We start from the raw sequence: 24,782 nt of genomic DNA on the forward strand, positions 1-24,782 counted from the left end.
CAAGAGTTGAGTTGAGTAATGACTTGAGTAAGTTGAATTGAGTTCAAGCCCGGTGGAGCGTGGGACGCGGGTGTGCGACGAACTAATGGTCTGTGCTGTAGGGCTGTCAGATAAGCGAGTGCAGTAGCGTCGATCTTGGCCACGACGCCAGTTTGATGGCGCCGGTACCTGCATTAGGCCCAGGTCAAGTACCTTACCTAAAGAACGTCGCCGCCCCCTACCCTACCTTACCTACCTTACCTTAACTCAATCCTCCAGGAATATTAAGCGATCTCGCTCTCGAAGAGTTCGCTCGTTTGATTTTTTCTTTCTTTTTCACAAGTCTTCGATTATCGAGAGCTTTCTCCTCCTTCCTTCCTCTTCACAACATCATCAACCAAGCCGTAGCCACAACGCAAAAGCTTTCATTGAATGATGTATCATCAACCAGGTTTCCAAAGCCACTCCGCAGGCGCCCCGATGACGAATACGGGTCAGCCAGGACAATTCTTCGTTCCAAACGGGCAGAGCCAGGTAAATCCCACCCGAGTCGTGAGTTGATTGGAGTTTGCTGACCAGATCGCAGCAACAGCCGACGGCTGTGAATGCTGCCGTCCCTATGCCTCATGGTCCTCCTGCGCCATACGGATACGCCGCCCCCCAGACACAGTCCATGTATGGCACTGGTCCCGGACCCTCGCAGCCGACGGCTGCCTACACTACCCACCATGCGCCGCAACATCAGCAGCATCCTGCCCAGGCCCCTTTGCAGACTCTGTATCAACAGCACCCTGCCCCGGCCCCGATACAGGCTCAGTATCAGCAGCCCATTCTGCAGCATCCGGTCCAGGCTCAGCAGCCCGCTGCCCAGGCCCAATGGCAGGCTCAGTATCAACAGCCTCCAGCTCAGGTACATTACCAGCAGCCTCCTACACAGGCTTCATATCAGCAGCCTTGTTTACAGCCTTCATACCAGCAAGTACCTGTCCAGACTCAGTACCAGCAGCCTCCCCTGCAGCCGTCGGTCCAGGCTCAGTACCAGCAGCCTCCCTCTCAGGCTCCATACCAGCAGCCTCCGGCACTGCTGTATCAACAACTTCCTGCACTGCTGTACCAGCAACCTCCTGCGCCGCAATACCAACAGCATCCTGCACAGGCTCCATATCAGCAACTACCTTTCCAGGCTCAGTACCAGCAGGCTCCTCTGCAGGCTCTGGTCCAACCTCCTGCCCAGGCCCCGTTGCAGGCTCCGTACCAACAGCCTCCGTACCAGCAGTCTGTTGCCCAGGCTCAGTACCAACCCCTTCTTTACCAGCCTGGGTATCAAGCAACTCCCATGCAATCAGGGCCCCAAGTTACCCTCGCGCAGACTACGCGTCAGGCCGCTCCATTCCAGTCTGCTCTGTCAGAGCATCAGACTCATCCCACACAGCCTAGGTATCAAGTGATTCCGAATCAAGTGATTCCGATGCAGCCAGGGCCCCAAGTTACCCCCGCGCAGACTACGCGTCAGGCCGCTCTATTCCAGTCTGCTCTGTCAGAGTATCAGACTCATCCCACACAGCCTGGACCTCAAGAAGCTTCCGCCCATCCGGGACCCCAAGGCATTCCAGTGCAGACTGCGCTTCAGCCTGCTCCCATCCAACCTACTCCTGCCCAAGCTCAGCACCGAACCACTCCTGCCCAGCCTAGGTATCAAGCAACCGCCACGAAGGCAGTATCCCAAGGAGTTCCAGCTCAGACTGCGCCTGAAACTGCCTCCCGACCTGCTCCTCGAGAAACTCCCACGCAATCTGCTCCACTTCAGTCCGCCGAGGAATGCCTGACTGATGAAGCGATCGCGGCCATGCACGCAGAGGCACGACCCATCAACGAGGAACGGGAGATTGGTCCATGTGCTGCGTCCAAGAAGCACAGGCAATGCAAGAACAAAGCTTCTGCAAGCCAAAATCGACGGAAGAAGGCTGTCCAGCGTGGCATAGAAGAAGCCTGGGATGGTACTGATAGAGTACGCCGACCAACTCAGACGGAGGCCATGAAGAAGACTAGCTGCGAGAATCTGTCTCTAAAGGTTCCAGTTCGTCATTCTAGTCGCGGAGTCTACGGCGAAGTCAACCGCCACGACAGTTCCCTATGCGGCCCTTGCACTGTTTCCCAACGGTTCAAGGAGGAGCCCTGCGACGAGCACTTTGGCCACGACCAGCGAGTGGGGCTACAATTCCAGGGACTCCCAAGCCCTGTGAGGCAGAGGTTTAGCAGGATGTAGGGATGGTGTGCTCAAGCATTGAATTCAATTTTGATAGAAGTTGAAGAACATGAATGCTCACTTCTTTGGTGACTTTTGGACATTTTGAATCTGCGTATACGTGACGGAAAGGGATCCATCCCAACGGCGGCTTCGCTTCTTCAGTAAGTAAGTTCTAGAAGCTGAAACATGCCCCAAATCAACTCACCAGGTAGTTCTCTGTTTATAATCTGCGTAGAAGTGTATGGATGTTGCATAGAAGATGGGACAATCTTGCAACTAGTTGACAGTCTGCCCGGCCGTTTAGAAGCGCAACACTTGTACCAAATCTTCAAATATGGTGCATCTCCCACGCAAGGCACTACGTTGGGAGATTATGTGAGAAATAGAAGATGGATACGGACAGCTTACGCATCGCTACACATATCCAAAATGTGTAATATCTTGACATGCCTGCCTTGCGACAGCTGTGATGCGACCTTGGCGATGAATCCGACTCGGACTGTGACATGTGTTGGTTGAACGTCGCCCTGCTGCCTTCAAGTGAGCTCCTGTACATTCACATGCAGGACCAAAAAAGTTGTAGACACACGGGACAGTCAATTAATGAGCCTATCTAGGTTCCCCCGCTAAACTAGGCCCCCTGGCGGATCCAACGCCGGGAAGACGGCGTAGATTGGTCTGAGCATCACCACCAGCATATTGCGAGCAGAATAGCTCAGCGCAGCCCTTTATGAGCTCAGTAGACAGCTCAAGTTTTCAACAACCAGGAATCTGGCGCAGTGGGTTAACCCACAGCTCAGTACCAGATGAGACTCATCGCCAAGCGTCAGTAGCGTGCCAGTTCGAATGCAGACTGCAATTCTTTTTGCTTTCTTTTTGCTGCTTTGAAGTGAAAAACACGCGTCATTCCACATAGAGCGTGGGCTTTTATCAACTTCCCTTATTAGAGACCTTTGGAGGCGAGGTCTGCCATCTGGGCTCACTCTTACATCGACTTATCCCACGAATCCACGTCACATGCACACCCTTCATGCTCACCAAACATAAACATCAATTCATCCATCACTGGTATCATTCAGCCCATCATCTCCTCATCCTCATCACCGCCGCCGCCCATCTTCCGGCGCAGTCTCACGGCATCCTCGTCCCGCTTCCTCCGCTCGAGACCCTCCTTGATCCACGCATCGTACTCGGCATCGCCCTTGTCAATCTTTTGCGCGACGACGCCCTTGAGGACCTCGCCCGCGAAGCCCACAAAATTGTGCCGGCGGAGGGCGTTCTCGAACCGCCAGTTGCGGCGCTTCTCGTTCTCGCGCTCGAGCGTCTCGGCGTCGCCAATCTCGCGCGCGGCGATGCGGGGGTCGCGCACCATGGCGAGCACGTTGAAGCGGATCTCGGAGCTGGCGTAGGTGAGCACGCGCTCCTGCAGGATCTGCATGACCTTGGCGGGGAAATTATCGGTGTCGCAGGGACCGTGGGAGATGGGGGCGGGCTGCAGGCCGTCGAGCTCGTACAGCTTGCCGTTGATGGGGGTGTATGCGATGAAGTGGAAGGCGTCCTCGGCCTCGCCCGTCTTTTGCGTCTCGTCGACGAAGGGACTGCTCTTGGCGAAGCTGTTGTGGACGTCGCGGATGAGGTCCGAGTTGCTGAGGGCCTCGCCGCGGAACTCGGGCGGCAGCACCATGGTGAAGTCGCGGAACTCTGTGAGCTTGTCGCCAATCTCGATGTCGGCCGTCTTGTTGAGGACGACGCTCAGCAGGGCTTGCGTGCCGCAGGCGTTCTGGATGGTTTGCTGGGCAAAGAAGATTTGTTCGGCGGCATCGCGGTCGAAGGATTCGGGCGCACGCGCGGGCAGGCCTTCGGACGGGTAGCGGAAGAGGAAGATGATGCCGTAGACGGGCTGGAGAGGGGCCAGCTCGTCGGGTGAGAGCGTCAGGAGCTCCTCAAACTGGACGCCTTTGACGCCGAGGTTCTCGAGGAGGTAGGTGAAGACACCCTGGGCGGTTAGCTGGGTCGTCAAGGAGGACGTCGTTCACATACTGCGTCGGACTCGACTGCAGAAGTTAGCTGGGTTGGGCATCAGGGGCGGTGTCCTTACTCGTGTTCCATCCACTCATCTTGACGGTTGTTGAGGCTTGGGGTGGAGGACGATTGGATTTCCAGGCAAGCACAGTTGACGTAGGAGCTTGGGTGGGTCGCCGTTGCTTCAGCGGGGCGGACCGGGGTCAAAGATCCGCCGAATGCTTATCGCACGGGCTTATCGGCACAAACAGACGTGATGTATCAATCATTTACTATCTACAACTAATGTCCATGATCCGTTGTGCAATTAAAATAACCCTCGACAGATAGATCATTGCACAGAGCGCGGTGTGACGGCGCGCTGTGGGATAGTCACCATTGCGACACCCTCCTTCTGGTCCGACGAATCCAGGCGCGAGCTCGTCCGGAACGAGCTCTCGTGGTCGGGGTCTTGCATGTTGAACGAACGCTTACTGTCGGCGTCTGCATGGCCGAAGCAGCCTTGAGCGCGTACAGCGCGAACGAACCAGGGCTGCTTGCCAGAGCCCTTCCAAGACCAGTACTCCTTCATGTCATATTCACGAGGCTCCAACCTGCCGCCAGAGAGCCAGACAGTCAGAGCGATGAGGCCGTTGAGGACGGTGTACACAAAGACGCCCCTGGTCATGTTAGCAGTGAGCGGCAGATGGTGTGGGAGACTTACGCAATGAGACCGTAGGCCACGCTGTAGGAGAAGGGGATAAAGGTCATAACCACAAACGAGGGAAGCACGTCGCCAATGTAGCGCCAGTTGATCTGTGTGATTTGGCGAATCATCATGCAGCCAACCAAAACAAGCGTGCAGCCGGTTGCCCAAGGAGGAATGGAGGCGAACACGGGGGCAAAAAAGATGGAGATGAGGAAGCAGAGCCCCGTGGTCATGGCCGTCAGACCGGTGCGACCACCCTCGGCGATGCCCGCGCCGCTCTCGATGAAGGCGGTGACGGGCGAGCAGCCGAACAGCGCACCGATGGAGATGCATGCAGCGTCGCAGCAGTAGGCGATGGTGGACCGGGGGAAGTCGCCGTCCTTGGGGTCGACAACGCCGCAGAAGCGAACCATGGAGTAGAGAGTGGCCGTGGCGTCAATGATGTCGACGTACAGAAAGGTGAAGAGAGCCAGGGCGAACTGCGAGCCATTCTTGGCGACGTCCCAGTCGAGAGCATTCAGAGTGTTCCGGATGGGATGGAACGAGACGACGTTCTTGAAAAAGTCGAAGCGAGCGTCGCCCTCCTCGGTGTAGGGGAAGTAGGTGATGGCGGTGTTGCGACTGACGGGTCAGCCAGATTCAAGCACGGAGAGGACAACTTACGGCCACGAGAGGATGGACACCAGGGCGATGCCGATGATGAGGGCGTACTTGACACGGAACGACATGAGGTAGGCTGTGACGACGCCGCCGGCAAAAATGGCAGTCCACATCTATAGTCGTCAGCTAGACCTCGTGCTCCGTGCGGGGCTCCTCACCTTGGGACTTGACATGAGACCTCCCTTGCACATTTGAGACTCAGGGTCAATCATTTCGATAGGGCACCCGGCGATGGCCAGAGGGGTGGCTTTCCAGCCGCCCGTAATGGCACCGATGCCGGTCGAGTACGAAAGGCCAATCTCTGTGAGGAAGAAACCGATACCGACCCCGGTTGCCGTCTTGATCGTTGCGGGGATGAGCTTGACGAGCCATTGACGCATTCCGGTGAGCGCGAGGAAGATGAAGATGAGACCCTCGACAAAGACTGCCGTCAGGGCGACCGAGTACGGGATGTTTCCGGAGCCGTTGGGGCCGACGACTTGGAAGGCGAAGTAGGCGTTGAGGCCCATGCCGGGACTGGAAATGTCAGCCGGTGTTCAGCGTGCATGCGAGGCCACTTACGCCAAGGCCACGGGCAGGTTGGTGAAGAAGCCAAAGATGAAGCTGGCAAGGCCGGCGATGGCGGCAGTCGCAGTGATCAGATCACGCCGAACGTCTGGAAGGTTAGCAGAGTTCGAGGCTCGGACGCAGTCACTCACCCTCCTTGCACGCCTTGTAGGCGTCAATGGTATCGCAGTCAGCCCTGTTTTCCAGGTCGCAGACGCAATTACCACCGGTCTGCGAGAGAATGATGGCCTATCTCGTCAGCAAAAGTCTTGGAGGGCACGAGGCCACACTCACGTTGACTGCAATGATGTATGCCATGGTCGCGAACGTAGTGGCTCCGGCGCGGATTTCCCGTAGGAACGACGAGTCGGGGATCTCCTTAGGCTGCTGGCGGTTAGTACCCGCATCCCCAGCGACGGAAGACACCTACGTGACCGCTCCCTTCCAATCTGAAAATTCGTCCAAAGGTAGAAGACGAAATCGTCTTGTCGAAGCGATCGACAGCCTTCCACATGCCGCGGAACTTGGGATGGCCGCGGCGGACGGGGGATCCAACGGGCGGTTCAGCTTCCAAACGCTCCATGTTGGAGTGTGTAGACATGTTGCTCATGTTGGAAGAAGGAGAGTCGGTGGGCGAGCAGCCAGTCGACTCGGGAAAGGAGAGGAAGAGAAGAGGAGGTGGTGACACAAGACTCTGTACAGAACAAGGTTCTGATGTCTTGAACGTGTGCGAGGTGAAAAGAAAGAGGCCGCGATCGAGGCGAAAAAGAGAGGCAGGCGGCGGGTGTTGAATCTTGGGGGAGCAGCGCTGCACCGTTGAAAAAAAAAAAAAGGAGCGTTGATGAGGCGATCGGGAAAGGGCAACAGTGGCAGGAACAGATATATCCTTGCTTCATCTACGGCGATCCCCTGGCAACTGGGCAAGAGCGCCGGTGAAAGAAGGTGTGTCAGTGTTTCTTTTCCCATGCAGCGCCAATGCCGCGTGGAGGTGGGGACGGGAGAGAAGGTCCAGGCCGCCACACTGGCGGCTACCTCATCCAGCTGTCCACGTTCTGGCAGGTGCTAGCTTATTTGCCCGTAAGCCCGTCATTGACCACCTGAGGTAGGTAAGCCTCCTTTAGCTCGATAAGGGGACGTCTGGAAGCGCGAAGCTGATTGCCGTCAAAGGAAGCAACGGCTTGAATGGGAGACGGGCTCAGCGCCACTGCCCAAACGGGGAGAGGAAGGCACGATGACAACCACCGACCTGGAAACGCCCACTAGAACGGCGCCTGCCCTAATCGGCTGCCATCGCCAACTTCTCCTTGAACTCGCACGCCACTCCTGCCGGATATCGCTCTCGTACGAGAGGTCACGCGTCGGGAGAGCGACAACAGGTCGACTCTGGACGAACTCCATCTGTGCGCAACGCCTCCAAACCTTGCCACAGCCATCGCCTTAAACATGCGCCAGGCCTGATTAGCAGCGACGCTCGGGCTGCTGCCGACGAACGACCCAGCATCCGAACCTGGCCTGACCTCGTTAATACAAACTCTATTCTGGGTGAGTGGTGTTGTCGAGATAACCTCACGTCGACTCACTCGCTGGACAAGCCGAAGCCGTCGCACCCCAAAGTTCCTCCAGCTGACCTCTTCACCTCAATCGGCATCGCGCTGACGTCTACTAAGCAATAGCGGCATCCGCGCAGGCAGGCGAAAGACAGACCATCAATTTCCTGCAGGTTGCCGTGCCGTGTTAGACAGCGCAAGCGAAACATGTCTTGAAGCTCCTTGATAGGACCGCCAAGGCAGGCCAACGGTACTATGCATTTTATGCGGGAAATTTGTCGCCTACCGAGATTGGGCTTGCGACAATTGCCTCCTTTTCTTGCGTCAGACACTCGCAATGTTCCATCTGTTCCCGGCTGACCTTGCCTGTCCTACAGTTGTTCGTCGTCGGCCAGTCTTCTCGCGAACCCTCAAGACATGCACGTCGCACCTTCTCATGCACTGCTACGCATACATAAACCGCTCTTTTCCTCGCTCTCCGGAGCACCATCACGACGCCAAAGTTTAACGGGTCGGGTCCACTCCACGTGGTTATCATCTTTGTAAGCGCCGCCTGCCCGTATTGGAACGTCGGGCAGCACTGCCAATTGAGGCGTCAAACTTGTCGTCGACTGTTGCCATATCGCACCTGCTGCTCCCCAAACCAGAAAAGTGCGAGGTGCGCGGATAAAGGCCAGGAACTGTTGGGCTTTGTTGGAAAAAGAAACGAACATCATGTTTGCTTTCTGCGTTGTCGTCGTCCGCAAACTTGCTCAAACAGGTTAGGTTAGCCGCAAAAGTGCCTGGCCCGGTGAGGGTGCAAGCAGTTGCGGTGCATTGATCACTCGGTGGCTTATCTGGCTTGGCCGAACTACGCATCGCTGAGTTGTGACTGGCGTGCTGGACACCTTCCCAGGACAAGCCCCGCAAGGCCCCTGACACGGGCTGCTCATTAGCGGTGCCAGCTCTCTGGGATATTGAAACCTGACCATTCACGCCTGCTTTGACGGCCCAAGATGGATCCTGACCCCTGGGGCTCAGGGGGATAGCCCTGCCCCGGATTGCCGTTCCCTTGCAGATCCGCCACCCACCTGCTCGACCAGATCCTGGCAGCCGTCATGACCTGCTTCTCACTCCATCTCACTCGACCACTCGCATTCGACGCCGACGCACCTCCTCACCCATCCAGCTAGCCTCGCTGCGCCACCATGCTTGTCACCTTGCTGGTCGAGACTGGAATCCATCCAGCGACCAGCGGATACTAGTCATCGGCATGGGCGACGGCCACCTCCCGCAGAACGGTCAGTCGGGACCGATGAGATGGAACGCATGATTGACAGGTACTGTTGCTGGCCAAAGACTGCGCCTTTCAACAGGTTTGGTGCGACGGTGTCCTGCCAGTCCGACCGCGGGCTTGAATCGACGGGGCACAATGGGATGAGAAGGCAGCTTGCAGCTGTCTGGTGTGGTGCCATGGCAGTTTGCAGAGATCGAGCAAACATTCATCCGTAACTTGATCGCGTAGTAAGATCAGCTCAACTCAGCTCGCGAGCTAGGGTAGGCGTCTCGTCCAACAGCCGAGTCGAATCCAACCAGACGGCTAGCGCTAGCAAGTTAGCAGCTCGTCCACAGCTGGAACGGACTTGTCGATAGTCACCGCCCAGTGGAACGATGCGAGCCATCTCTGCCATGTGGTCGATGACCGATCCCGCGCCGGTGCATTTGCTGAAAGGTTCCGGCACGCCGGTCCCAAGTCCACATGGCACCTTATCAGTGATCCAACCTGCGTGCCATGGCCGGCATGCCAAGGGCATTGTGAATGAATCAGGAGACGAATGCGCAAAGGACTCGGAGGGGCATCAATCAGGACAATCAGCAAGCGAAATAAAAGCCTCGCCAACAACACCATCGCCGACGCTGTCGGCACCAACACTCTGCGCCGGCACCAACTGCTGCCGGCTCCCACACACTGCTGTGCTCGGTGCCACAGCCCTGGGCGCACGATTGTGACGAACTCCGGCTAGGACGTCCTGGCTCGTCGTTGAGGAATAAGCAATGCAAAGCAGACGGATTGAGACAATGGAAAAACACTGAGCGATGAAGGCCCAATGATGGTGTTCCAGATGGACGGGCGTCCAGGGACATGGCCGGCCGAACGCCACAAAATCTCAGATGACTGCATGTTCTATCGGCGAGGGACCAGGAGCCTGCTTCGTGTTAGTCCCCATTCGATATATGGCCAGGCGGTGGGGGAGGGGAGCACAAATTGATGATCGAGCTGGATCTGCACCGGGTCGGCCTGGGACCCGGCCATGACATGACACCGTACATAATGACGGGGTCGCGCACGATCACACACTGTCGCCGGCCCTGGTTTGAGAGACTGCAATTATTTGACCCAATGCCTTTTGTAGGAGCGTCGTCCCCAGCTCCCGACGCCAGTGTCCACTCACCTCTGGCACTCTCTGGCTGGCCCGACGGATGGAGGTAGGCTGCGCGTTGACGACCTGTACACAAGCCAGAGAACACGACGCGCTGCGACGGCACGCACGGAATCGAGTATCGAGTGCAGCTGCCACAGAACGACTGGCGACGGGTAGGAACGACTACCGCATGCCAACTGTCAAACTGCCATCCCCATCAGCCCTTTCGCACTGGTACCTGAATCGGTGCGCGCGCATGTCCCTTTGATACACTAGCGGCGTTTCTCTTCCCGCAGCTCCTGCCTCTTGGGCCTGTCGTTCCTGCCTTCATCTTGAATCCCTCTCTTTTTTCATCAAGCACCTCTCGCAGACGATAACTTCCCTTTTGTTATTTTCTCCAATCCAGCCGACGGTCGTCATCTCGGTTCCTTGCATCGCTCTGTTCTACCTTGGCAGTCCTCCTCGACCATTCGGGCTCCCGGACGTCTCGGCTGTTTTACCTTCCAACCTGCGACTTCCTAACGCCGACTGCAACTGTATCTTAACTTCATCTTCACCACCCAATTCCACGCCCACCATCAGACGAACGACTCCCGGTCCTCCTCGGTGCCAAAACACTATCCACGCCCCGTTTTTCCGAATTTCGGGCATGAGACCACTCACCGGGCGCAACCTGCATCTCCGAGTCTCGAATCGTCCCCTCGCCCGCTTATATCCAGCATTGCTACCGCCGTCACCCTTTCTTTCGTCACTGCCGTCTTCTCGAAATCCCTCCGCCCGCCATGTGGGAGGTTGTCTGGACAGACCCCGACAGGGAGTCTAGGAAGGAGCATCGCGACCGCAAGGCCACCGAGCGAGAGCAAAAGGAAAAGTCCCGCGCAGCTAGAAGCTCCATGTCCACCCGCAGCTCATCGTCCTCCGACAACAAGCCGTTCAGTTTCTTCGGATCCAGGAGTCTTAAGAAGACGTTTACCCCGTCCACTAAATCATCGGCTCTCAAGGCGCCAAGCATCGACAGCACGCGCAGAGGCTCGTTGCTGTCTGCAGTCTCGGAGCCGCCCCCGTCGGAGCTACCCTGCAGCCCCGTCACGACGGTTGCCACGGCGGATCGCACTTATATACCCGACCATTTTATCGAGGACTCGCAGAGCTCTCCGAGCTCCAACAGAGGTACTTGCGTACGCTTCGTCAGCCTTGCCACAGCTCACTGATATCAGGTTTCATAGATTCCGTGTTTTCAAAATGGACAGACAACTCAAAATGGACAGAGACCTCGTTGGCGGTCCCGTGTTCGCCGTGCACTGCATCCGTGGCCGAGTCGTCGGCCGGAAAAGCCTCCCACTACGTGCAGACCCTTGGGCCTACGTCGTTCATCACCAAAAGCACCGAGGTGACCATCCTCCCCCGGACCACCGAGAGCGAGTTGGCCGGCATGGTCTCTCATGTCACGATAACGGCAGAGCCTGTCAAAGAGGAGCCGCCGACGCCGCCGCGGTCTCCAGCCATACAGTAAGAGCCCCGTCCTTTGGGAGAGCCTCGCTAACCAGTCAGACCGCAAACGCCTGCTTTCGTGGACAGCCCCGTCAACCTCTTTCCGGGACAGCCCACGCCGAGGCAATCCCTCCGCCGGGTGCCATCGTGGACTACCTCCTTCAAGCCCAACAACCCAGACGCCTGGAAACCACCCGACGCCTGGGACTGCTCTCCTGCCGAGGTGCGGACGCCGATGATGGACGACGTCATTGAGGAAACGCCAGAGCTCGAAACCGGACTCTCCCTGTCGATGGACCTTAGCGGGATGCAGCGCGAGGTGAGGCGTATGGCCGCCGCCAGCTCCAGCATACGTCTGCTGCGGTTGAAGGAGGTCTGGGGCGACACGAACGACGCCAGTCTCTACAAGGAGCTTGAGATGGAAAAGAAGCGGTGGATGCTTTCGTCCCTGCACAATATGGACAAACCAATGGACACGGACCAGACGCGAAACGCCCCTAACAAGATCACGCCGGCCAAGGCAAGAAAGGTTCTTGCTCTCTATGAGACGCAAGGTGAGTGTCCGTCGCCTCGGGATGAGACACAAGACTAACGCCTCCAGCAACCACTTCGTACCTGGCAGCTGTCCACTTCAACAAGCAGGTCTACCACCTCTCGTCGTCTCCTCTGTCCCACACCCTGTTCCCCAACATCCATCCGGTCCTTGCCCCGGCCATCTCTCCGTCGGCCTTCCCCGTTGCCTCGTCGCTCTTTGGCGCGGTGTACTCTCTCGGCCTCCCGGCGCTGCTCCCCTCGCCCGAGGTGCCCGGCCTCTTGAAGAACGTCCACCGCTGCCTTGCCCAGGGAGGCACGTTCCACCTCACACTCATCGACCCTCTCCCCGTCACAAGCACCCTGGGCCCACGCATGCGCTCCTGGATCGAAGACAACCTCATCTTCAACCTGGAAAAGAACTTTCGCTGCATGAACCCGAGCAAGCTGTTCCCTCTCTGGCTGGCAGACGCTTCCCTCCGTGCTGAAGGCAGTACCATCACCACCGTGAAGTTCTTCGCCATCCCGCCCACCGACAAGCCGGACACAGCGACGACCGACTCTGAGCAGCTCGCGGAGAGAGCCATCAAGCAGGAGCTCCGCAGCCTGGTCGGACGCATGCTCTGGAAAGAGGTGTGGGGACACTTCATCACGGCCGACCGGTGGTGGTGGGAGCACCCCGACATTGCGGAGGAGTGCGACCAGCTCAAGACCTCGTGGGAGTACAGCATCATCGAGGCAGTCAAGGATGCGTGATCGTCTGCAAACAAAAAAACACTTGGAGGAGCAAATGTTTTCTCATTTGGCGTTGGAGGGCCACATTTCTTTCACAATACCCCAGAGGGCCAAGCGCCGCTCGCCTCACCTTGCTCGGGGTCGGCAGATCCGCCGGGACGTGGTGTAGAATCATGTTCGCCGTTGTACTGTACTCGCATTTATCGGGTTTCTTGGGGACTGTGGGCAGAGGTATAGGTTTACGGGACTGAGCTACTTTTCACCTTGGAATCAATCGTTGGACTGGCTATGGCTATGTAAGCGCAGGTTAGAATGGGCTACGATACCGTAATGGTAAATGTCGTGTGGTGCGTGGACATGCAGTTTGAGTTTCTCTCCATCGTGTTCCTGATGAGTCCGGATCGGTCGGTGGTCGAATTGGCACCCTGCTCGCCATGGGATCCCGACTTGGACGATCCCATCGGACCCCACGTCAACGGCAACGTGATCCCTGCCCCCCGCACAATCCACTCGTCCCTTATGATTGTTATCGGTTCGCGGTCTACGGCAAGGCATCGACAAGAATCGGCGGTGCCAGGTGTCATGAATGCAGTGAAGCGGTTGCGTAGGGGAAAGTCGTGCGACGGCAATCCCGGGCGCAGGGTGCCTTGCTGTGCTGTACGCGTGCCTGTCCGTTGGCGCTTTGGCCCTTGCAGACGGGTTGGCAGGCGTTGGCGATGAATTCACAGTTTGGATTCAGCAGTCGCAATACAGTACAATACGATCCTACGCGCTTTGACCTGCGCCACAGCCGGCGTGATGCTCCAGCCACAGCCGCTGCAGACGATGAGAAGTGACTGACTGACCGTCCGAGACACGCGCGTTCCGGCCGGGATGCTGGGCAGTCGCCGCGCCGTAAGGAGGCTGTATTTCGATGCCACCGTGTCATTCGTGCCTGCGGTTGGGGATGGGAAGAACGGCATGAGACGGTGCACAAACCACGGCTGGTGGAGGGTGACCGGTTGCATCCAATGCGACGTCAACAGACGTCTGCCGCAGTTGGAGCCGGTTCGTGTTGGACCTGTCCTGTTGGAGGGCATTTGACAGCTGCTGTGCCGTCGCCGGCCGGGTAATTAAACGAAGGCTGGGATGGTGTGTCGGACGAGTCTGGATGCGGAGCGAGTCAGCGCTGCACAGCAATGATTTTTGGTTTGCGTCTCCAGATTGTAATCTGCCTGCAAACCCCATTTGCAGTTCTCTGTTCTTACGGTCATCGTCTCTAGCCGAATAGCCTTCCGTGAAGTCAATGACGCACACTCGGTCGAGTGAAAAGCAATGGTTGTCGCCTGGTGAAACGGATCGCCAGGAGCAGACAATTTTTCCGTGGACGGTGCTTTGTTCTCGTGTTGGAATAATGCTCGCACTTGTTTTGGCAGAGATCTTCGTCGCGGCATTCCCTGGTTGAGCCCGTCGGCAGGGCTCGAGCAAGAGCACACGCGTAAGGGTCAGGAGCCTGTCAGTCTGCTGCGTGACGGAAAACAGGGACAAAGTCTGCTAGATTTCCGGCCGCCTCAATGAGGTGCACGAACCAAACAACTATTAAAAATATCCCCCGTCTTGACTCGCAGTTCAAGAAGCAGCGGGGCCGGGAAAAGCTTGACGTTGGTTTGCACTCAAGCCAAGACGCTGGGCAAGCAGAGTTGGAAGCTCTTCTCTGGCAAGCTTGGGAGCACCTGTGAGCGACGACCCCGGAAAAGATGCAGCTGGCTTCCAAAGCCCGCTGGGCTGGAGCGTGGAAGGCCTTGCCCTGCAGCGCATCCCTGTCTAGGGCATAGGGGCGTCCCTGCGAGGTGCATCCATGGATATTTCGTCTTGGAACCTCTCAATCTATTGAATCTTTCCCTCGGCTTCAGGACGGCGAAAAAATATCCCCCTGGCAGACGCGGCGCCACAGAAGAACGCTCCCTTGCAGCCGTCGGAGCAGACGGCAAGGGGTTCTCTCCGTCGGCCGCTTCATGCTCGATTAGCTAGAACGTTGCTCACAGACCGTCCATCGCCGATCATGGTACATCTGCAGCGAGCATCGCCCGCGCGCTACTGGGGCAGACGAGACGAACAAATGGGCAGAGTTAGACTTTCGGGAGGAACAAACCGTTGGGATAAGCAGGAACACGGGCTGATCTCGAGACAGCACGTGGGAATGGCGTGTTTGGTCTCGCGCCACTTGGGCTAAATACTTCACGCAGGGCCGATTTTTGCAAAGGACGTAAATGGTAGTAGTATATTCGTGACAAATAACTTGGGACAAAAGAAACTAGTGCCGCCAACTCCAACTAAATCGTGAAATGGTATACGCAAAATCATGTCTGCTGGTGAAATCGGGTATCTTCCACAAACGCTCATCCTTTCAATGGCATATCTCATGACCGCGAGGCCTGGTCGTTGGAGCTGGGTCGGCTGTTCGTGAGCTCCGTGATGCTTTCGCTCTCGTACGTCTTGTTCCTGCGGTTGGGGCTGGGAATCTTGAACTGGTCGCTGTGGCGAAAGCTGCCGACAAGCTCCGTGACATCTGGGCGCCGGGACGCGTACCGAATGTCGGTCCAGAGGGTCTTGCAGGCCTTCCACGACGTCACCACGTAGATCAAGGCGTTCCAGAATCCCTGGAGGGGCAGGACGAAGGCGCTCATGAAGGCGAGCGGCGTCGACGACTCTTTTGCATGGATGACCGAGTACACGCGGTTGGCGCTCGACGGGACCCAGGTGATGAGGATGACTGTGAAGAATAGGATGGAGCACTTGGTGTACGACCAAGCGGCGTTGTTGACCTCGTAGTTGCGTCGCCTGGCCGAGTTCAACGGGCGCTGGGCGGGATTAGCTTCGATGGTGACGCTCTCTGCCGGGAGAACGGCATCACCGTGAGACTCGCGGCGTTCGTGGTGGTTGGCAGAAATGCTGACAGAGTAAGCAGCGTCGGGCATCCGCGGCATTGATCCAGCGTCTGATCCACCACGCCTTGCCATGGACCCCAGCCCGATGGAGCCGCTGGGCTGCTCAATCGTTTCCGACGTGACGTACACCTCGGTGGTTTTCATCGAAGTGAGGGCATCATGAAAGGAGTTGAGATGGTCCGGATCGGAAGAGCTAAAGTTGTGAAGCTGCTTGCGCTTCTGGTAGATTTCGCGGCCCGCTCGGATGTAGATGAAAAAGGTGATTAATATCGCGATCCTGTAAAAGTGAGCGGCAGTCCTGTGCACCAGAGAGAACAAACATACCAAACAGGTCCGTAAAACGTCAGGATGCGCCAGATTTCCCAATCCGGCGTCACCCAGCACCAGAGGGTCGCGTTTCCGTACACCCTCTGTCCCTGCCCATTGGTAACAAAGACGTAGGTCAAAGCCGGGACAAAGGGGATGCCGTAGCATGAGATGAGGTACGGGATCTCCATCTTGCGGAGCCTCTCGGCGTCGAACTTGAAGTAAAAGGTCAGGTAGACGTTGATGGCCATGGTCAGCGTCCAAAATGCATCGGCTGGCATGAACCTGCGGTCGTTAACCAGGTCTCGAAAGGCGGGAGGCGTACGTACATCTGGATCAGAAACGCCTGAAGCTGGCAGCCCGGCGACAACGGCGACTCAATGTATGACCTCGCCATGAGCGTGCCGACGTTGGTCATCATGTTGCCAAACGATGCAAAGAAGACGAGGCGGTTGATTGGCTTGTGGAACGCTCTCGACGAGCAGAACGTGACGATGATGAAGACGCATCCCAGCAACGAAAATACCGAGCACGTACGTTCGATAATGCTGAGGAGGTCGAGGTCGCCTTTGTCCAGGCTGACTTTCTCTTCTGGTTGATCCATCTCGCTGTTCAAAGTGTGTAGATGTGTTCCGAGTATCGTATCAATACCAGTACGGTCGGGCGGAGGTCGTCGTCTGGGGACCGTAAATATCGGAAGGGCCAATCCTCAAGTATCTGTTCTCCTCCGCGTAAAAGGAATGTGTCGAGGCCGACTAGAGTCGACTTCCCGTTTGAGACGTGCAGGCTCCTGACCAGGATGATCTACGGGTGAGCACAAGCGAGTGTAGACCAAACCGTGTCGACTGTCCGAACCAACATGATCTGAAGGAGGAAAAGAGACAGAACAAGACGGGCTGGGCATTGATGAAGAGTCGGCAAAATGTAGGAATAAGGAGCAGAGCCAGTCATCGACTCGCCGGGGCGCCGCAAGCCTGGACTGTCGCATGGCTCGGGCAGGGGTGATGGAGGGCGGGATTGGTTAGGATGGTGTCGAGAGCGCGTTCCATGTCGGAGCAGGGTGTTGGAGGTACCTGGCACCCCGAGACAGGCCTCGTAGAAGCTGGAGATTGGCTTAGTCCCCTCCAGGATGACGGTCATCGCAGCTGGAACAGGCCAAGCGGAGGACTTAGCTTACCACCTGCTAGCCCACACAGCCAGCTTGGCGCGGGGTCGGACGAACCTGGGGACGCCAGGGTGACCCCCGTCAATTCCCACAGCTGGCGCGAGTGAGATGCAAGGCCCCCCCAGGACATGGTCACCGTTGGCTGTCGGTGCCGTCGTCTGCACCGTATTCGGGGGGAGGGCATTACAATCCTCAATCTTACTGCGTGGCTCGCTGTTGCCCCTGAGATGCAAGCCAGATCGGAATATATCGCATTTGCCCTATCAATGGATCGCCCGCGTGTTGTGGTGTTCTTTTTGTCGCAATGATCTGGGCTTTGATCGATCGAGGTCAGGGCGCCCGCCGGGATGGGGGGCGGAGGCATTCGAACTGTATTAAAATTCAGACTTCTTCCTAGCTCGCCGCCACCGACGACTCTGAGGGACCGACGACTTCACCCGTTTAGTGAAACCCTTGTCAAGCCACAAAATGGCAGGGATTGGGCGCAGCAAATTAGATGGCTCATCTTTGGGCACTTGGGATTCTCCAGCAAGACGACTCGTGCTATCCATTCTGCAGTCGCTGGTGGTCTTCGTGGCGGACGACTCCACCGGAGGCATTCACTTGACAGCTGAGCCGCGAGGTGCAGAAGGAGAGGTGGCAACCGTCTTCGGGCTGCGGGTTGGCGGAAGCAAGAAAGGCAACAGCACCACCCTACCCGATGCAGGCAGAGGAGAGCTGCGACCTCTGACACGAAATCAAGACGATCCCGTTTTGAATGTCAACGGTGAATCGATAATTGGCTGGCGCCGGGCTGACGATAACTCAGGACGACGCCCAACCCGAAATAGCATCGCACTCGGCTGATAGATTCAACTGAATGATCGTATCGTAGCCTCCCCTGACCTGGCTGACGGCACGATGCCGGCGCTGACCACGTGGGAACGCCACCATCGCGAGCGCGCTCGAGGGGCCGGCGAACAGATGATGCTTGATGATGCTGAAGATGGAGGCGGTCTGAAGTGTCGTCTCTCGTTTGAAGATGGGACGAGGCAAGGACGTGGCAGCGCAATGACGGTGCCTAAAGTGTTGGGGTACCGTATTCTCGGAGAAGCCACGAGCGACGTGCTGCTGCAGGTTGACGGATAAAACGGCTGGCTGAATCAAGCCTTCGACTTGGGGACATGCATCATGTTGGCGTCAGCTGTGCCGCTGCATGGCCAAAGGTCGGCCTGGGCGAGATGATTCTAGCGAGATTCAGGGTTGGGAAACCTAGAGGGCTGGGCCAAGCTTTGATTAGCCAATAGGCCTTGAACGAGGGGGAACAGGCCAGAAGCATGATAGAGGCAGAGGGCGCAGATTCTGAGATACAGAGCTAAAGACCGTGATGAGCAAAGACAAGGATGAAGCAGCCAAAGAGCTTCGTGGTTGTGGTGATGACAGTGGGAGGGTAGCATCCCAAGTGGGCACGTACCTTTTCCCCAAACCCATTGATCCTTGCGCCAACTCCAGCGGGGGAAAGTGGGGTCATTTCCCGGATGGTGGACATCTTTTTCGGGGAAACACGACCGCAAGCTTCCCAAGCCAAAACACGCCGCTCTTCAGCTATTTCATCCCAACCCTACGGATCCATCTGTAAGGCACAGGAGAGCTCTCGACTGAAATAGCACACCCGTGCGCCATGGTCAACCCCTTCCCTCCGATATTCGATGCCCAGTCCAGAAACAGCTGGCGTGAATCAAACGGTCGACGGAGGAGGGTGCCAAATGGGCATCTGCTCATTTTATCTTCAGTAGACCGGCACCAGAAGGGGACATCACGCCCATCGTAATCAGGAGAGACATTCTCGAACCGCCGCAACTCACGCTAGTCAGCCCTGCGACATATGGAAGGCCGTCGACTTGTGCCATGGTGACGGAGCACCGGTTTCGCAGGCAGCAAGCCACCGAGCCAAGCCCATGGGTGATGATGGCTCACCGTTGGTATGGTTTGGCTTTAAACCGAATCTCGGGTGCGGCCTTGGCTTCTGGTTTAATCACACGCGAATCCAGGCTTTGGAGCGTGTGAATGACATGTTCCCCTCACGCCGTTGCTGAAGACCAGCCAAAATGCGGAGGAGCACATGGCTTAGCGGCTTGGCTTCGTTCAGCCCCAGCAGCAAGGTCCAATGCGAATGTGGCAGCAGGCAGCCAAAGTCCACCAACGCCGTTGTCTTGAATGAACTTTTGTTACAGGGGTCAGCCTCGAGCACCATCCTACCTGTTCAGTCGGAGGCGAGCCGCGGTCTGTCTGTGCGTCTCGTTCAGAGTATTGCGACAAGCACTGCAACGCTGCTCCGAGATGTACATGGTTTCGACTTGCTGAGAACCGCTCACATCCAAAGAGAGTCGAATGTGCCGCACTTGCCACGCTCTCGACCAGGAGCATCGTGTGGGGGTTGTGTTTGGGTCTAGCTCTCGTGAGGCATCACCTCGGTCGGCGACAAGTGTGATGGGAGCCGTGGATAGGACGAAAGCCATTGGTTGTTGCCAGCCTGGGTGGGCTGGCAGAACTGCTAGTGTCTTGATCTACCTCACGGAGCCGTCAATTGACGACGGGTGTATGCCAGCAAGACTGATGGCTTTGATCGACAGACATGGGACGGTCCATTAGGGACGAATCAGTCTTGGACCCACGCGGAATGAGTTTGACAGAAACCAAGATAACCCCTGGAGCAGTACGAGTAGCACTGCTCTTCCTGGACGTGGCCAGGCTGAATGTTCTTCCAATCAGGGCATATGTGTGGTGAGCTGCATCATTGCCGAGGTTGTCGACCGGTTGTGAGCTAACCTTCATCTGTTGCCAAGACGTTGTCCAAGCGACGAGAAAGGACTCGCGGTTCGATGATTGAGTCATCGGGAGAGGAAGATGCTGCTCGTTGTGGTTTGTCTGATGCGTTCAGTCCATCTCCAGTGCCAGATTCAGGGTGATCATGGCTGAGCAGCGTGCTTCTCGACTCCAGGACGGTGCTGATGGCATCCGTCGATGAGAGATTGCGCATCTGAGACTTGAAGCGGCCGCAGCAATAGCATTTGCTGGGGATATGGCGAGCCTTCTCCTTGGATCGCAGAAGGGCCCAGAAATATCCTTTTCGCATTCATGTTTGTCGACCTGGAAAACAGTCCAGAACAGAAGGATCAAGAACCCCTCACAGCCGACAGACAGGAGAGCCAAGGCTGGAGTCTCTGATCCCGGCCATGTGTGATTCAGGCTGCCGAAATCTCGATTGGGATTTAAATTGTGTTGATACCAAGCGGTTATCCAATGCCTTCGAGGGTCGAGCCTGAAGCCTGAGCCTCCAGAGCTCACAATGGCGCTTCAGAAGGAGCTCAAGAACAAAGATGGCCCCGAGTGAACCACATCCTCATATGCCACCTCTTTAAGCCCGCGGAAAGGATTAGCTGGTGATCGAAGGAGGTCTGAAAGAGTTTCAACATGATTCACTCAGGCTCTAACAAGCCCGTATCTTCTGCCCTATTCCGCATTTCCGGCCCTCGCCCAGAAACACGGATGGGGCCATCGAGCCTCTTCCACTTTGATTCGGGGCGAAGGAGGCTGCCGTTCCAATGCGTAGCAGAACGTCCTCTCGATGCAGCCGTACAAAAGGCTCCATCCAGAAGTACCCCGTCGTTGAGCTGCCATCTCCGGCCAGTGAGTCTCTCGAAACCGACTTTGAACAACATTTCGGGCTGGGGCTTCAACGATGGCGCGCAATCGCAAATCAAGCCGCCGCTCGACCAATCGCAGGCCTGAACCGGACTCTGGCAGCGGCTCACGCAACACCAGGGACGACTCCCATCGTCGAGACAGAGCAGACCGCGTCGTCGACAGGAAGAGCCGATCTACCCGTCACTCAAACAGTGAAACCCGCCCGCGCAAGCATCGAAAGCACCGCCGTCACGAAGTTGTGACAGACACTGACGGTGACTACCTGATGGACAAGACGCAGCCCGGCCCCAAATATGATAGGCACCAAGGCCAGCCAGCTACCCGACTGGACACCGCTAGCTCGAGCAGCAAGGAACGCCACCCGGCGGAGCGGCCCCAACGGCTGCCAGACCACAACCGCGAGAAACCACACGAGCGCCGCGAGGCAAAGAAAGACTACCACTTCCGCCGGCAGCTTCTGGCCCTCCTCGAACAGCAACGGCAGGTTGTGGAGGCCTGGGCAGACAGCCTCGGCGCAGGCGGCCCCGCGGAGCCAATGGAGTGGCAGCCGGAACAGGAGCGGGTCGTGTACTTTGCACGAATGCCCGTGGAGGACGACTGCTATGCGGACCGGTGGAGAATCGGCGGAACGAGAGAGGCGTACCCGACGTTGGGGTCGTGGGCCAGTGAACGGTGGCTCGATGGGTCACTGATGGGTGGAGCGCCGGCGGCAGCGGCTGAATCGGGTTTGGCCCAGGAAATCGAGTGACTTGACGTGTAAGACGAGTGGTGGAAACGACAAGCCCTCGAGCATATCAACTTCTAATGAACTGCAATTAACTACCGGGAAGAATGAAGTACAAGACTGATGACATGTCGTTCACAAAGTACTCTTGATACCTATGGGTTAACATGCAAAGTTCTGAACTAGACCGTCCTAAATTTTTCCTAACGCCTGTCCAGATGAAGTCCGACCTGACCAAACCCATTGAAGCAAAAGTCAACCATCGTGGGAATCTCGCAAATGTACAGATTCAACCGCTAACATCCCTCTCCGCGTATCACATACATCTTTATCTATTTCGCGTAGCGGTTGTACTCGGCAGCGACGAGGCAGTGGTCACGCTCAAAGGGTTCTGCGACTGTTAGCTTGCGGACTCTTGGCTGCAACTCGGACGAAACGTACCTAGCGTAAGCTGCTCCTTGGGTGCGATGCGCTCCGCTCTCAGCTTCTCGACCTCCATGGCGAAGACCTTGGCGGCGGGGGCGGTACTGTCGATACAGTTGGCCTTGATGGAGATGAGGATGCCGCCGCCGACCTTCAGGAACTGGTGGGCGTTCATGGCGACGATACGGGCCTGGTCGGGCTGGGCAACGTCGGCAAAGATGGCGTCGACCATGGGCATGAGCATGCGGTACTTGAGGGGTTGGCGAGCGTCCTCAACGATGGGGACGACGTTGGTGCGCTTCGCGGCCATGCCAATGAGGTCACGGCCGGAACGGGGGGAGAACTCGACGGCGTAGACGAAGCCGGTGGGACCGACAATGTCGGCAACGTGGGAGACGGAAGTACCAGAAGCACCACCGAGGTAGAGGACCTTGGAGCCGGGGCCGAAGTACATCTTCTCGAGACCACCGATGACTGCGGCAGCAAGCTTACTGCGGAAGGGGTTCCAGACGCGGTACTCGACCTTGGTGGTTGTGGTGGTGCCATCCTCGTTCTGGGCAACGTCGTCGACGGAGACGCGCTTCTCGCCGTAGACGGACTCGCCGGGGACGATGTTGCGGGTTGCGATGGCGTCCTCCTTGCCGCGGACGACAAAGATACCCTCGTGACGGTGAGGCTCGACGATGACCTTGGCACCTCCCTTCATTCCATTGGCTGTGCGCGCTGTTAGCTCAAAGCTGTTTCTCTCTCAAGGGCACTCGTGGATGAAGCTTACGTCCGCCGCGACCACCAGGCTTGCCAACACCTCCACGACCGCGACCACCAGCGCCGCCACGGGGACCACCACGGCCGCCTGCTATCGCGTCAGCTTCTCGTTCTCGGCATCGCCATCGATATGGTTAATTACCTCCGCGGGCACCGAAGCCGCCTCTGCCACCTCCCCTTCCGCCTCTGTCGCCGAAGCCACCGCGTCCGCCGCGACCACCTCCGCGACCTCCTCTGTCACCGCCGAAACCACCACGGCCACCGCCTCTGCCGCCACGAGCCTGGAAAGGAGCCATTGTCTTTTATCGGATGTTGGGGTATAGGAAAGAAATAAACGTCAGACTACTGCCAGTCCCGCGTTGTGAGAAGTCGAATTGGTCAGAGGTGCAGGTGCAGATGGTGTCCTCTGAGGGCGGGTTGGCGCTGGAGACTACTGGAGATAGAAATTTTCCAACTTTTTTTTTTTTTCAGAGCTACATGGTCCAAACATGCATTGGATGTGGGGTGTCATTCGTGATTGGCCGCCATGGATTTAGGATTCACCGGGCTCCGGACATGAATTTTTCTTTCCGATTAGATAAGGTGGTGTCCACTTTGGGGAAAATCGGCAACTGCCAGAAAGGGTCGCACTGGTGGTGAGAAGGCACTGCACGCGAGACAAGAAATATTTCGCATCATTTTCGACAACCACATATCGGCTGCCATTTCGACGCAGTAACTTCAATCGAGACCTTACAAGTCAGACATCAGGTACGCCCTATTTCTCCCAGGGCTTTCTTCCCAGACTGGCGCTGGAAATGGCCATTTTTACCCCGTAGGGTTGCGGAGCCCTAAGGCAGACCCCTGCCGTTTCCCGATCCGCAAGCGAGCCAACCCGCGCTGAAGGGCTAGGGTCAAGCAAAGTTGTGAATTTCTTCTAACTCACTCAGCCAGCCCAGACGACGACCACCGACGCCGAAACCATCACCACACCCAACGATCAAGATGGTAAGTGCTTGCTGCTTCCCCATCTGCGAGGTCCTCGCGAGGAGACCCGTCGTCGCCCTTGGAAAACCACGCCGCCGCCGTCGCCGAGAACCTGGTTGCAATTTAAAGTGCCGGGAGGGAAAACATGACGAAAATTCGACAGCACCGGGACCGAGGCGGGGGAAGGATCGCAGACCGCAGACGATGTGCACACGAGACTGACACAATGGCCTTCCCATAGGTTCGTTACGCTGCGACCGAGATTGCCCGCGAGAAGTCGGCCCGCGCCCGCGGCTCCTACCTGCGCGTGTCCTTCAAGAACACCCGCGAGACCGCCCAGGCCATCAATGGCTGGAAGCTCCAGCGCGCCGTCAAGTTCCTCGAGAACGTCCAGGAGAAGGCTGAGGCCGTCCCCTTCCGCCGCTACGCCGGCTCCATCGGCCGCACGGCGCAAGGTACGACATGTCCCGAACCAAAGTCGTCGTCAACGACTCGGGGTCGACGATGAACCACGAGAGGAGGACACAAAGTACTGACCCCTAATCCAGGCAAGCAGTTCGGTGTCTCCCGCGCCCGCTGGCCCGTCAAATCCGCCGAGTTCCTCCTCGGCCTCCTGAAGAATGCCGAGTCCAACGCCGACGCCAAGGGTCTCGACACTGGCAACCTGGTTGTCAAGCACATCCAGGTCAACCAGGCCCCCAAGCAACGGAGACGCACATACCGTGCCCACGGTCGCGTACGTACACTCTGCCGCTCGGCCTGCCGTCCGCCACTAACAGCCGCAGATCAACCCCTACATGTCCAACCCCTGCCACATTGAGCTGATCCTCACCGAGGGCGAGGAGGTCGTCCAGAAGTCCGATGCCGTCGTTGGCCGTGAGGAGGTTCGCCTCAACTCCCGCCAGCGCGGTGCCCGCGTCCGCCAGGCCATCACCGCCGCATAAGCGACCTGATTTCGAGTGCGGTATGA

General features: G+C 57.3%; 7 protein-coding genes across 7 annotated transcripts; 4 read left to right on the forward strand and 3 right to left on the reverse strand.

Annotated features, from left to right (window-relative positions):
* Positions 1-459: 459 nt before the first annotated feature.
* GCG54_00013081 (uncharacterized protein) lies at positions 460-2,245 on the forward strand (the record flags this gene model as incomplete). Its single annotated transcript, XM_045412942.1, has 5 exons — positions 460-513; positions 566-1,167; positions 1,544-1,591; positions 1,672-1,696; positions 1,787-2,245. 5 exons carry the CDS (start codon positions 460-462, stop codon positions 2,243-2,245), a joined length of 1,188 nt encoding a protein of 395 aa, XP_045256638.1.
* A 1,057-nt stretch (positions 2,246-3,302) lies between these two features.
* Positions 3,303-6,753, reverse strand: GCG54_00013082 (putative xanthine/uracil permease; the record flags this gene model as incomplete). The annotated part of the gene is made up of 9 exons (XM_045412943.1): positions 3,303-4,235; positions 4,626-4,908; positions 4,953-5,558; positions 5,601-5,710; positions 5,756-6,113; positions 6,159-6,252; positions 6,296-6,392; positions 6,438-6,527; positions 6,574-6,753. 9 exons carry the CDS (start codon positions 6,751-6,753, stop codon positions 3,303-3,305), a joined length of 2,751 nt encoding a protein of 916 aa, XP_045256639.1.
* Positions 6,754-10,874: 4,121 nt separating this feature from the next.
* GCG54_00013083 (uncharacterized protein) lies at positions 10,875-12,870 on the forward strand (the record flags this gene model as incomplete). The annotated part of the gene is made up of 4 exons (XM_045412944.1): positions 10,875-11,262; positions 11,319-11,601; positions 11,644-12,137; positions 12,185-12,870. The coding sequence occupies 4 exons, from the start codon at positions 10,875-10,877 to the stop codon at positions 12,868-12,870; spliced, it is 1,851 nt and encodes a 616-aa protein (XP_045256640.1).
* A 2,378-nt stretch (positions 12,871-15,248) lies between these two features.
* Positions 15,249-16,686, reverse strand: GCG54_00013084 (uncharacterized protein; the record flags this gene model as incomplete). The annotated part of the gene is made up of 3 exons (XM_045412945.1): positions 15,249-16,074; positions 16,101-16,367; positions 16,412-16,686. 3 exons carry the CDS (start codon positions 16,684-16,686, stop codon positions 15,249-15,251), a joined length of 1,368 nt encoding a protein of 455 aa, XP_045256641.1.
* A 4,282-nt stretch (positions 16,687-20,968) lies between these two features.
* Positions 20,969-21,682, forward strand: GCG54_00013085 (uncharacterized protein; the record flags this gene model as incomplete). Its single annotated transcript, XM_045412946.1, has 1 exon — positions 20,969-21,682. The coding sequence occupies one exon, from the start codon at positions 20,969-20,971 to the stop codon at positions 21,680-21,682; it is 714 nt and encodes a 237-aa protein (XP_045256642.1).
* Positions 21,683-21,990: 308 nt separating this feature from the next.
* Positions 21,991-23,142, reverse strand: GCG54_00013086 (rRNA 2'-O-methyltransferase fibrillarin; the record flags this gene model as incomplete). Its single annotated transcript, XM_045412947.1, has 4 exons — positions 21,991-22,049; positions 22,100-22,804; positions 22,857-22,934; positions 22,989-23,142. The coding sequence occupies 4 exons, from the start codon at positions 23,140-23,142 to the stop codon at positions 21,991-21,993; spliced, it is 996 nt and encodes a 331-aa protein (XP_045256643.1).
* A 688-nt stretch (positions 23,143-23,830) lies between these two features.
* Positions 23,831-24,756, forward strand: GCG54_00013087 (60S ribosomal protein L17; the record flags this gene model as incomplete). Its single annotated transcript, XM_045412948.1, has 4 exons — positions 23,831-23,833; positions 24,054-24,267; positions 24,361-24,548; positions 24,598-24,756. 4 exons carry the CDS (start codon positions 23,831-23,833, stop codon positions 24,754-24,756), a joined length of 564 nt encoding a protein of 187 aa, XP_045256644.1.
* Between the last annotated feature and the right edge of the window lie 26 nt (positions 24,757-24,782).

Source organism: Colletotrichum gloeosporioides (genome assembly GCF_011800055.1).
Source record: "Colletotrichum gloeosporioides strain Lc1 chromosome Unknown consensus_115, whole genome shotgun sequence".
NCBI lineage: Eukaryota > Fungi > Ascomycota > Sordariomycetes > Glomerellales > Glomerellaceae > Colletotrichum > Colletotrichum gloeosporioides.